At 38.7% G+C, this 12,439-nt stretch overlaps 1 protein-coding gene across 1 annotated transcript in view; it reads right to left on the minus strand.

Annotated features, from left to right (window-relative positions):
- Positions 1 to 12,439, minus strand: part of MAP3K19 (mitogen-activated protein kinase kinase kinase 19) — a 207,948-nt gene that overhangs the window by 148,594 nt on the left and 46,915 nt on the right. Inside the window, exons 2-3 of the mRNA XM_053712516.1 lie at positions 7,029 to 7,220; positions 4,737 to 4,888 (exon numbers count right to left, since the gene is read on the minus strand). Of these exons, the coding sequence (XP_053568491.1) occupies positions 4,737 to 4,888; positions 7,029 to 7,220 (344 nt within the window). The remainder of the gene's footprint in view (positions 1 to 4,736; positions 4,889 to 7,028; positions 7,221 to 12,439) is intronic.

A 12,439-nucleotide genomic window follows, 5' to 3' on the forward strand; every position in this document is an offset into this window, starting at 1 on the left:
TGGAACACAGTAATAAATACATATTAATCTAATTTTAGTTAAAATTGTAAGTGGTTTTTGGGATGTTTCTGTAAGACAATAATGTAAATTGGAGTTGTGCAGATATCACAGTATTCACCAAAACAATGTTAGAGATGTAGAACAATGTTAATGGTTTGTTTCTTTGAAAGTAAATGTTATTATCAAGCTATGAATATACTGTTAATTTTGTGTTCTTCCTTTGTACAACTTGGCACAGAGGCGTAACTAGAAACCACAGGGCCCAGGTTCAAGAATCTAAGAAGGCCCCCCACCCACCCAAAAAAAAAGGTGAATTTGATACATATTATTTTTTTTATTTTATTTTTTTTAACATTTAACACAGAAAAAAAAAAACAATGTGAATCAGATTACATGCCTGCAAAAGGAGGTACCCTGTGCCCACAGTCTGTAAGATGGTCTGACCCCCTATTACTGTATATAGTGACACTGTTCAACCCACCAGTACTGTATATAGTGAGCTAGTGACACAGTCTGTAATCTGCCAGTGAGATGGCTGGCCTGACCCTACCCGTCCCAGTACTTTATAAAGTGACCACAGTAGTCTGTGACATGGTCCAGCCCTCCCATACTGTATATAGTGGTACTGTATAGTGACACGCTGGTATTTAGAGTAGTCTGAATGGCTGCGTTAGCCTCAGAAAAGGGAGCGTTGAGCATAATTTAGCTCCACTTCAACCCTCAATACCAGCGATGCCTATGGTAGCGGTAAGCTGGAAAAACGTGCTCGTGCACGATATCCCCATAGGAAACAATGGGGCTGAGCTGGCTGAAAAAAAACTAACACCTGCAAAAAAGCAGCGTTCAGCTCCTAACGCAGCCCCATTGTTTCCTACGGGGAAACACTTTCTAAGTCTGCACCTAACACCCTAACATGAATCCCGAGTCTAAACACCCCTAACCTTACACTTATTAACCCCTAATCTGCAGCCCCCGACATCGTCGCCACCTACATTATAGCTATGAACCCCTAATCTACTGCCCCTAACATCGCCAACACCTATATTATATTTATTACCCCCTAATCTGCCTCCCCCAACGTCGTCGCTACTATAATAAATTTATTAACCCATAAACCTAAGTCTAACCCTAACACCCCCCTAAGTTAAATATAATTTAAATTAAAATAAATAAATGTACTATAATTAAATAAATTATTCCTATTTAAAACTAAATACTTACCTATAAAATAAACCCTAATATAGCTACAATATAACTAATAGTTACATTGTAGCTATTTTAGGATTTATATTTATTTTACAGGCAACTTTGTATTTATTTTAACTAGGTACAATAGCTATTAAATAGTTAATAACTATTTAATAGCTACCTAGTTAAAATAATTACAAAATTACCTGTAAAATAAATCCTAACCTAAGTTACAAATACACCTAACACTACACTACCATTAAATTAATTAAATAAATTACCTACAATTAGCTAAACTAAAATACAATTAAATAAACTAATCTATAATACAAAAACAAACAAACACTAAATTACAGAAAATAAAAAAAATTACAAGAAGTTTAAACTAATTACACCTAATCTAAGCCCCCTAATAAAATAAAAAAGCCCCCCAAAATAAATAAATGCCCTACCCTATTCTAAATGACAAAGTAATCAGCTCTTTTACCAGCCCTTAAAAGGGCTTTTTGCGGGGCATTGCCCCAAAGTAATCAGCTCTTTTACCTGTAAATAAAAATACAACCCCCCCAACATTAAAACCCACCACCCACATACCCCTACTCTAACCCACGCAAACCCCTCTTAAATAAACCTAACACTAACCCCCTGAAGATCTCCCTACCTTGAGTTGTCTTGACCCAGCCGAGCCGAATTCTTCATCCAAGCGGAGCAAAAAGAGGTCCTTCATCCGGTAGAAGTCTTCATCCATTGGCTGTTCCGATCAGCCAATAGAATGCGAGGTCAATCCGATTGGCTGATTGGATCAGCCAATCGGATTGAACTTCAATCTGATTGGCTGATTCAATCAGCCAATCAGATTTTTCTTAACTTAATTCCGATTGGCTGATAGAATCCTATCAGCCAATCGGAATTTGAGGGACGCCATCTTGGATGACGTCCCTTAAAGGAACCGTCATTCGTCATTAGTCCGTCGGTTGAAGAGAATGGCTCCGCGTTGGCTGTATGGAAGATGGCTCCGCTCCGGATGGATGAAGATAGAAGACCCCGCTTGGATGAAGACTTCTACCGGATGAAGGACCTCTTCTTGCCCTGCTTGGATGAAGACTTCTACCGGATGAAGGACCTCTTCTTGCTCCGCTTGGATGAAGAATTCGGCTCGGCTGGGTGAAGATGACTCAAGGTAGGGAGATCTTCAGGGGGTTAGTGTTAGGTTTATTTAAGGGAGGTTTGGGTGGGTTAGAGTAGAGGTATTTACAGGTAAAAGAGCTGATTACTTTAAAGCAATGCCCCGCAAAAAGCCCTTTTAAGGGCTGGTAAATGAGCTGATTACTTTGTCATTTAGAATAGGGTAGGGCATTTTTTTTATTTTGGGGGGCTTTTTTATTTTATTAGGGGGCTTAGATTAGGTGTAATTAGTTTAAACTTCTTGTAAATTATTTTTATTTTCTGTAATTTAGTGTTTGTTGGTTTTTTTGTATTATAGATTAGTTTATTTAATTGTATTTTAGTTTAGCTAATTGTAGGTAATTTATTTAATTAAATTATTGATAGTGTAGTGTTAGGTGTATTTGTAACTTAGGTTAGGATTTATTTTACAGGTAATTTTATAATTATTTTAACTAGGTAGCTATTAAATAGTTATTAACTATTTAATAGCTATTGTACCTAGTTAAAATAAATACAAAGTTGCCTGTAAAATAAATATAAATCCTAAAATAGCTACAATGTAACTATTAGTTATATTGTAGCTATATTAGGGTTTATTTTATAGGTATTTAGTTTTAAATAGAAATAATTTAATTATAGTACATTTATTTAGATTAATTTAAATTATATTTAACTTAGCGGGGTGTTAGGGTTAGACTTAGGTTTAGGGGTTAATAACTTTATTATAGAAGGGGCGGCAGATTAGGGGTTAATATTTGTAGGTAGGTGGCGGCGATGTTAGGGAGGGCAGATTAGGGGTTAATACTATTTATAATAGTGTTTGCGAGGCGGGAGTGCGGCGGTTTAGGGGTTAATACATTTATTATAGTGGCGGCGAGGACCAGTCGGCAGATTAAGGGTTAATAAGTGTAGGTAGGTGGCGGCGATGTTGGGGGGGCAGATTAGGGGTTAATAAATATAATGTAGGTGTCGGCGATGTTAGGGGCAGCAGATTAGAGGTTCATAGCTATAATGTAGGTTGCAGCTGTGTCCGGAGCGGCAGATTAGGGGTTAAAAAAAATTATTATAGGGTTGGCGATGTGGGGGGGCCTCGGTTTAGGGGTTCATAGGTAGTTTATGGGTGTTAGTGTACTTTATAGCACAGTAGTTAAGAGCTTTATTTTCCGGCGTTAGCCCACAAAACTCTTAACTACTGACTTTTTTTGGCGGTAGGAGTCTTGTCGGTAGAGGGTCTACCGCTCACTTCCTCCAAGACTCGAAATACCACCGATAGGCAAACCCCATAGAAAAGATAGGATACGCAATTGACGTAAGGGGATCTGCGGTAGCCTTGAGTCGCGGAAAGAAAGTGAGAGGTAGACCCTTTCCTGCAGGCGGTAAAAAGCAGCATTAAGACCCCTTAACGCTGCTTTTGATGGCTAACGCCAAACTCTAAATCTAGGCGTATGTTACTATGAGAATTAATAAAATATTTTTAGATCATTATTATTATTTTTGAAAGGAGCATTTCCATAAAAGACACACAACTAAGGGCTAGATTACAAGTGGATCACTAATTTATCGCATATATATACAAGCGGCTGGTTATTGCTACCGTGAGTTTGCGGTAGCAATTAGCGCTTATAAAATTAGACCTCTGGTTAATTTTTTTAATGTCCCCCAATTGCCCCCCATAAAATGTGTGATGTCACTTTTTTACCTTTTTCTTTTTAAGTTGCACTAGGCAATTTTGGGGGCTAAAGTTCCCAGTAAATATATATGTTTATGCTAATATACACATATAAACACATACATATATATATTCATATACATACACTGTATATGTATATTTGCTGCACTAGTTGCTCATGCCGTGTCTGACGGCAAGAGAACAAGGCTCCCATTGGTGCCTATGGAAGTATGCTCTCGTGAGCACAATGCTTCCGTGCAATGCGAGGTCACGTTTGCATTGCACCTCACTTGTAATACCAGTGCACATTTGCTTGCACTGGTATTACTAACTTGAGCGCAAATATTGCTTGCGCAGAAGCTATATTTTGCGCTCAACTTGTAATCTGGCCCTAAATACACAATTAACAAGTAATGAAATAAGCAATTTTTTCATTTCCTCACTGAAATTAATGTTTAAAGGTAAAGATAGCAAGAGAACAAAGAAAAATTGATAATAGGAGTAAATTAGAAAGTTGCTTAAAATTGCATGCTCTATCTGAATCACGAAAGACAAAATTTGGTTTCAGTGTCCCTTTAACTAATATCCAAAACATATCACAAGGATGCACCATGTTAATCTAGGTATTTATCCCAATGGGGTTGTGCTGTATTCCATGACGACACACCATCATATTGTCCTACGTTATATATTTTTAGCTTCTTTAACTCACGCATTGTGCTTAAGCAGTTCCTGCAATACATCCAGAGGCCTGTAGTCTCCAACAGGTAGTTTATCAAACAGGTCTATATCTCGCACTGCTAACATTAGGGGTGTCAGTCCTTGTTTGTTCTGAACATCTATGTCCAGAGATTGGTCCGTCTCCTTAAATTAAAAAGAGAATAAATACATAAAAAGGTCTAAAACATAATTTAGAAGTGCTAATTAATACAACTATGTTTAAATAAACATTGTAGTAAAATGTATTATGGTGCACAAATGATCAGGATCATATTATAATAATTTGCTAATGGAATATGGGAATGTAACCTCTTAAGTACCCTCGGGCAAGTATAGATTTCCATATTGTTCTTGGCTTAAAGGGATAACCTGCTCAAAAAAAACGATATTGTTTATACAAAAGAGCAAGATCTAAACATGTCGAATTCTTTTCTTTGCATGGAGAAAAATGTTATATAAAAGCTGTTTCAACTTTAATTAAAACAAATACAGTTATATTTTTCATGCTTCCTACTAATTTTCATTGCCTGATAATAACTTCCTGCTAAAGTTCCTTAAAAGGGACAGTAAAGTCAAAATTAAACTATCATGATTCTGACAGAGCATGCCATTTTAAACAACTTTCCAATTTACTTCTATTATTAAATTTGCTTTATTCTCTTGGTATCCTTTGTTGAAGACTAAACCTAGGTAGGCTAATAGAAGCTCAGGAGTGTGCATGTGTCTATAACAGTCAATGGCAGCAGTATGTAACTATGAATAACATTGCTGTAAACAATGTTGCAAACACTGCTGCCAGATTAATTAAGATTTAGGCACAATCCAGAGATCACCTAGGATTAATCTTTAACAAAGGATACCAAGTGAACTAACCAAAATTGATAATAGATGTAAATTGCAAAGTTGTTAAAATGTCATGCTCTATCCAATCAATGTAAGTTTAATTTTGCCTTTACTGTCGCTTTAAGCATTAGAAGGAAGTACTTATAAACCAGTAAGCATTAGTAGGAAGTGTGCCACTGATACTGGTATGTTAGTTATTGTAACAGCATTAACAGCATTTCATTTAAGCAATACAAATATCAACATATTAAATGATGATCTATCATAGGGATGACAGAATATGGAACAAAGGCTCTTTAATGTGCAGCATGGACATATATAAAAAGAACTTTGTGCTTCTCAGTACATTAAGGGGACATGAACCCCAATTTTTTTCTTTCATGATTCAGATAGGGAATAGCATTTTAAACAACATTCCAATTTACTTCTATTATCTAATTTCCTTCATTCTTTAGGTATCATTTGTTGAAGAAATAGCAATGCACATGAGTGAGCCTCTAACATGAGGCATCAAAGTGCAGTCACCAATCAGCAGCTAACGAGCCTATTTAGATATGCTTTTCAACAAAGGATATAAAGAGAATTAAGCAAATTACATAATAGAAGTAAATTGGAAAGTTGTTTAAAATTGCATGCTCTTTTAAATCATGAAAAAAAATTGGGTTTTATGTCCCTTTAACCTCTTCATCCAATCTGACGTATGTGATACTTTGTTCATGTTCGTGATAGGGCAGCTACACTACAGAAAAGGTGGTGTGGGGGGGCCCTAAATAATGATCGCAGGAGGGTGGAAGGTGGGGGGGCCACTACACTACAGAAAATAAGTAAAAAAAAATAATAAAAACTAAATAAATAAATAAAAAAACTTTTATAGGTTCAGGCAGACAGCTGCCAGTACCAAAGATGGTGGATATAGTTAGAGGTGGAGGGTTAGTGAGCTGTTTGGGAGGAATCAGGGAGGTTGGGAGGGTAAGGGGGGATCCTACCCTGCAGGGGGAAAAAGAAAAGAAAAAAAAAATATATATATAAAAAAAAAAAAAAATTATTTTGGTAGACGGTCTGCCAGTACTTAAGAAGGGGGTGACCAGTGGGGGGGCAGGGGAGGGAAAATAGCTGTTTGGGAGGGATCAGGTAGGGATTAGGGGGTGGGAAGTGTCAGGTGGTAGGGTAATCTCTTAATTTTAATAGCTATCTAATTAACACCTTCACTTCCGGGAATAATAGAAGTGTGGTGCGCAGCTGTAATTAGTGGCCTTCTAACTACCAAAAACAACAAGGTACATTTAATAATAAAAGTGAATCTAACTTGTCTTCAAATGACATGGACTATTTAAATCATGAAAGTTTAATTTTGACTTTCCTATCCCTTTAACTCAGAAATCCTGAGTAGTTGAACATTCATATTCTGTGCTAATGTCCTGCTATCCAAAATCAAACTGACCAATAATTGCTGAACAATTTCCAGGTCTCCTTGCCAGGCGGCCTGAGCCAGCTGTAGCTGAGGATATGAGGTCCTTTTTACAGCTGATAAAAGCAGCTTCTTGATGTCATCGTTAGCCACATGAACTGCTGTCTGATTACTGTAGTTGCAAAGGGTAACGTCGGCTCCATGTTCCAGCAGAAGAGACACGGCCTGTAGAAAATGGTGAATAGTGAATGAATACAGCGATAGGCAGGTGAAGAACTAGATCTGAAATGAACACACTCAGCTCAGAGGTTTGTACCGTTCTTGTCTTGTTGTTTTCTATTTTACTTCTATAAAGCTTGCCTTACACTACTATTAGAAATGTACAAATCATCCAAAATATTTGTTCAAAATTATTTATTGATATAACTGAAAGGGGGAAAAAATCACATTAATACTGGAAAGTAAGTTCTTACCCAAACAGAGACATTTCTACTTTCAGCACTTGCTTAAAGGGATAGTAAACACCAGAATTTTTGTTGTTTAAAAAGATAGATAATCCCTTTATTGCCCATTCCCCAGTTCTGCATAACCATCACAGTTATATTAATACACTTTTTACCTCTGTGATTATCTTGTATCTAAGCCTTTGCAAACTGTCCCCTTATTTCAGTTCTTTTGACGGACTTGCATTTTAGCCAATCAGTGCTGACTCCTAGGTAACTTCACGTGCGTGAGCACAATGTTATCTATATGACACACATGCACTAACGTCCTCTAGTCATGAAAAACTGTCAAAATGCATTCAGATAAGAGGCGGCCTTCAAGGTCTTATAAATTAGCATATGAGCTTACCAAGAGAACAAAGCAAAATTTGTGATAAAAGTAAATTGGGAAGTTGTTTAAAATTACATGCCCTATTTGAATCATGAAAACAAAATTTATGCTTACCTGATAAATTTCTTTCTTTCCGGATATGGAGAGTCGACAATGTCATTCAATTACTGGTGTAAATATCACTCCTGGCCAGCAGAAGGAGGCAAAGAGCACCACAGCAAAGCTGTTAAGTGTCACTCCCCTACCCATAATCCCCAGTCATTTGACCAAAGGGAAATGGAAAAAGAATAACACAAAAGGTGTAGAGGTGCCTGAGGTTTAGTAAAAAATAACTGTCTTAATAAAGGGTGGGGTCGTAGACTCTCCAAATCTGGAAAGAAAGAAATTTATCAGGTAAGCATACATTTTGTTTTCTTTCCTAAGATATGGAGAGTCCACAACGTCATTCAATTACTAGTGGGAGCCAATACCCAAGCTAGAAGACATAGAATGAACAGGGAGGGAGAACAAGACAGATAACTGACTGAAAGACAGATAACTGACTGACAACCCTTTCTTCAGACCTTCCTGGAGAAAAGACAAAATTCTATGAATCCTGAACCTACTCCAAGAGTAGCCCTTAGATTCACACCAATAAAAGTATTTACGCTATACCTTATGGTACATTTTTCGATTAACAGGCTTTTAAGCCTGGATCATGGGCTCAATGACCAACTCAGAAAATCCACGCTTTGACAGAACTAAGCGTTTAATCTCTAAGCAGTAAGCTTCACAGAAACGAGATTTGGATTGAGGAATGGACCCTGAGTTAGAAGGTCCTCCCTAAGAGGCAACCTGCAAGGTGGCCGAGAAAACATCTTCAATAGGTCTGCATACCAGATCCTGCAAGACCATGCAGGAGTTAATAGAATTACCGATGCTCTCTCTTGTTTGATACGAGCAATAACTTGTGGAAGGAGCGCAAATGGAGGAAACGGGTATGCTAGACCAAAATCCCAAGGAACCGACGGAGCATCTATCAGAGCGGCCTGAGGATCTCTTGACCTTGAACTATACCTTGGAAGCTTGGTGTTCTGCTGAGAAGCAATCAGATCCAATTCCGGCACCCCCCATTTGAGGGTTAACCTGGAGAACACCTCCGGATGGAGAGCCCACTGCTCAGAAAATCTTCTTCCCAGTTGTCCACTCCAGGAATGTGGATGGCAGATAGACAACAACTGTGAGCTTCCGCCCACTGCAAAAATCTGTGTCACTTCCTTCATGGCTAAGGAACTCCGAGTTCTTCCCTGGTGGTTGATGTAAGCCACTGAGGTGATGTTGTCCGACTGAAACCTGATAAACCGGGCTAAGGACAATTGAGGCAAAGCCATCAAAGCATTGTAAATCACTCTCAACTCCAAGATGTTTATGGGGAGAGCAGACTCCTCCCAAGTCCACAGTCTCTGCACCTTTAATGAGTCCTAGACTGCTCCCCTGCCTAGCAGGCTGTCGTCCGTGGTCACCATCACCCAGGAAGGTCTCCGGAAGCATGTGCCCTGAGATAGCTACCACGGGAGAGAGTCTCTTGTCGACCGGTCTAGATCTATCCTCTGAGACAGATCCGAATGGTCTCCGTTCCATTGTCTGAGCATGCATAATTACAGAGCTCTCAAATGGAATCGAGCAAAGGGAATGATGTCCATGGAAGCAACCATCAGATCAATTACCTCCATACATTGAGCCACTGATGGCCGAATAGTAGACTGAAGAAAGAAGCAAGAGGAGAGAATTTTGGATTTTCTGACCTCCGTCAGAAAAATTTTCATAGATAGGGAATCTATTATGGCCCTAAGAAAACCACCCTTGTAGCTGGAAAAAGGGAAATCTTTTGCAGATTAACTTTCCAACCGTGGGAACGTAGAAAAGACAACAAGATCTCGGTATGAGAGTTTGCTTGTTGAAAAGATGGCGCCTGAACCAATATGTTGTCTGGGTATGGTACCACTGCAATTCACAGAGACCTGATCATTGCCAAGAGAGCCCCCAGAACCTTTGAGAAAATTCTGGGAGCTGTGGCAAGGCCAAACGGAAGAGCCACAAACTGAAAGTGTTTGTCTAGAAATTTGTGATGATCCCTGTGGATGGGAACATGAAGATGCGCGTCCTTCAGGTTTATGGTCATCATAAATTGACCCTCTTGGACCAAAGGAAGAATGGAACTAATGGTTTACATTTTGAAGGACGGTACATTGAGAAACTTGTAGAGGCACTTTAGGTTTAAAATGGGTAAAAAAGTTCCCTCTTTTTGGGAACCACAAACAGATTTGAATAAAATCCTAGACCCTGTTCCCTTACTGTAACTGGAACAATCACTCCCAGGGAGGAAAGGTCCTGAACGCAGTTCAAGAATGTCTCTCTTTTTACCTGGTCTGCAGATAATCTTGAGAGCTGGAATCTGCCCCTGGGAGGGAAAGTTTTGAATTCTATTTTGTAACCCTGAGATACTATGTCCACAGCCCAAGGATCTTGGACATCTCGTCTCCACGCTTGACAAAACAGGGAAAGTCTGCCCCCCACTTGATCCGAACCCGGACCGGGGGCCAACCCTTCATGCTGACTTAGACTCAGCTGAGGGTTTCTTTGATTGCTCCCCCTTATTCCAAGACTGATTGGGCTTCCAAGAAGACTTAGACTGCTCCTGCTTGGAAGAGGGAGAGGAAGACTTTTGACCTTTGAAGTTACGAAAGGAACGAAAATTACTTTGACGTCCTTTGAGTCTGTTCTTCTTGTCTTGTGGTAGAAAAGACCCTTTTCCACCCGTAATGTCTGAAATTATTTCTGCCAGACCAGGTCCGAACAAGGTTTTCCCCTTGTAAGGAAGCACCAAAAGCTTGGACTTAGAGTTACCATCAGCTGACCAAGATTTAAGCCACATTGCCCTGTGAGCTAGGACAATGAAGCCAGACATCTTGGCTCCCAGTCTAATAACTTGCATGTTAGCATCAGAAATGAAGGAATTGGCTAGTTTGAGAGTCTTAATCCTATCTTTTATCTCTTCCAACGGAGTCTACTAAAATTGATTCAGACAATGCGTCGCACCAATAAGATGCCGCACTTGCTACTGTGGCAATACAAAAACCGCAGGTTGCCATTGAAGACCTTGATGAACATACATCTTCTTCAAATAAGCTTCCAGTTTTTTGTCCATGGGATCCTTAAAGAAGCAGCTATCCTCTATAGGGATCGTAGTTCTCTTAGCCAGAATAGAAATAGCCCCTTCTACTTTAGGCACCGTGCACCAAGAATCTTTAATTGTCTCAGCAACAGGAAATATCTTTATTTTTTTTGTATTTTAATTTTTATTGAGGTTATTCAACAATACATCAATAATAAGTTCAATTGCATACATTATATATAGAGGTTACAGCAATGATTGGTTTGCTAGAGTAGTCCGGTGCATAGTATTGCTTTACCATATAAATCCCTATGTATACTCAACAGGGTAAGACAGAATTATTGTACAAAATAGTGTTGAACCTGTATAATAGAACCTCATTTTTTGTTTGGTTGTGAAGTAATCTATATATTTGCGTGTCTCCTTAAACTGCAGGAGAACAAAAAAAGGAATATAATCCCTAAAGAAACAGCCGGGTCTCTCATGGACCCTTAATTTGATATTATGCACTAGTAGGGATTTGAAAGGAGAGCATGATCAGGAAAACAGGGTTTCTAGGGGATATATTTTCCCATGCTTACCTAGTAAGCTGAAGGTGGGGGGGGGGGCGAGATCCAGTGATGACAGACAGGACGTTTTATAAAGGTGTAAGGAGCCAAATGGGGGATGTAGGAGGTATTGCTAAGTAAAGTATTGCTATCACCATCCTATCTATATAAGCGTAATGAGGGGTACAGAGCTAAAATATGGATAAAATGTATGCTAGAATGGAGTGTATATGAACAGGGACTATGGGGTCTTACAGGGAGTGCAGAATTATTAGGCAAGTTGTATTTTTGAGGATTAATTTTATTATTGAACAACAACCATGTTCTCAATGAACCCAAAAAACTCATTAATATCAAAGCTGAATAGTTTTGGAAGTAGTTTTTAGTTTGTTTTTAGTTATAGCTATTTTAGGGGGATATATGTGTGTGCAGGTGACTATTACTGTGCATAATTATTAGGCAACTTAACAAAAAACAAATATATACCCATTTCAATTATTTATTTTTACCAGTGAAACCAATATAACATCTCAACATTCACAAACATACATTTCTGACATTCAAAAACAAAACAAAAACAAATCAGTGACCAATATAGCCACCTTTCTTTGCAAGGACACTCAAAAGCCTGCCATCCATGGATTCTGTCAGTGTTTTGATCTGTTCACCATCAACATTGCGTGCAGCAGCAACCACAGCCTCCCAGACACTGTTCAGAGAGGTGTACTGTTTTCCCTCCTTGTAAATCTCACATTTGATGATGGACCACAGGTTCTCAATGGGGTTCAGATCAGGTGAACAAGGAGGCCATGTCATTAGATTTTCTTCTTTTATACCCTTTCTTGCCAGCCACGCTGTGGAGTACTTGGACGCGTGTGATAGAGCATTGTCCTGCATGAAAATCATGT

The sequence above is a fragment of the Bombina bombina genome, chromosome 1, assembly GCF_027579735.1.
Source record: "Bombina bombina isolate aBomBom1 chromosome 1, aBomBom1.pri, whole genome shotgun sequence".
Taxonomy (NCBI): Eukaryota; Metazoa; Chordata; class Amphibia; order Anura; family Bombinatoridae; genus Bombina; species Bombina bombina.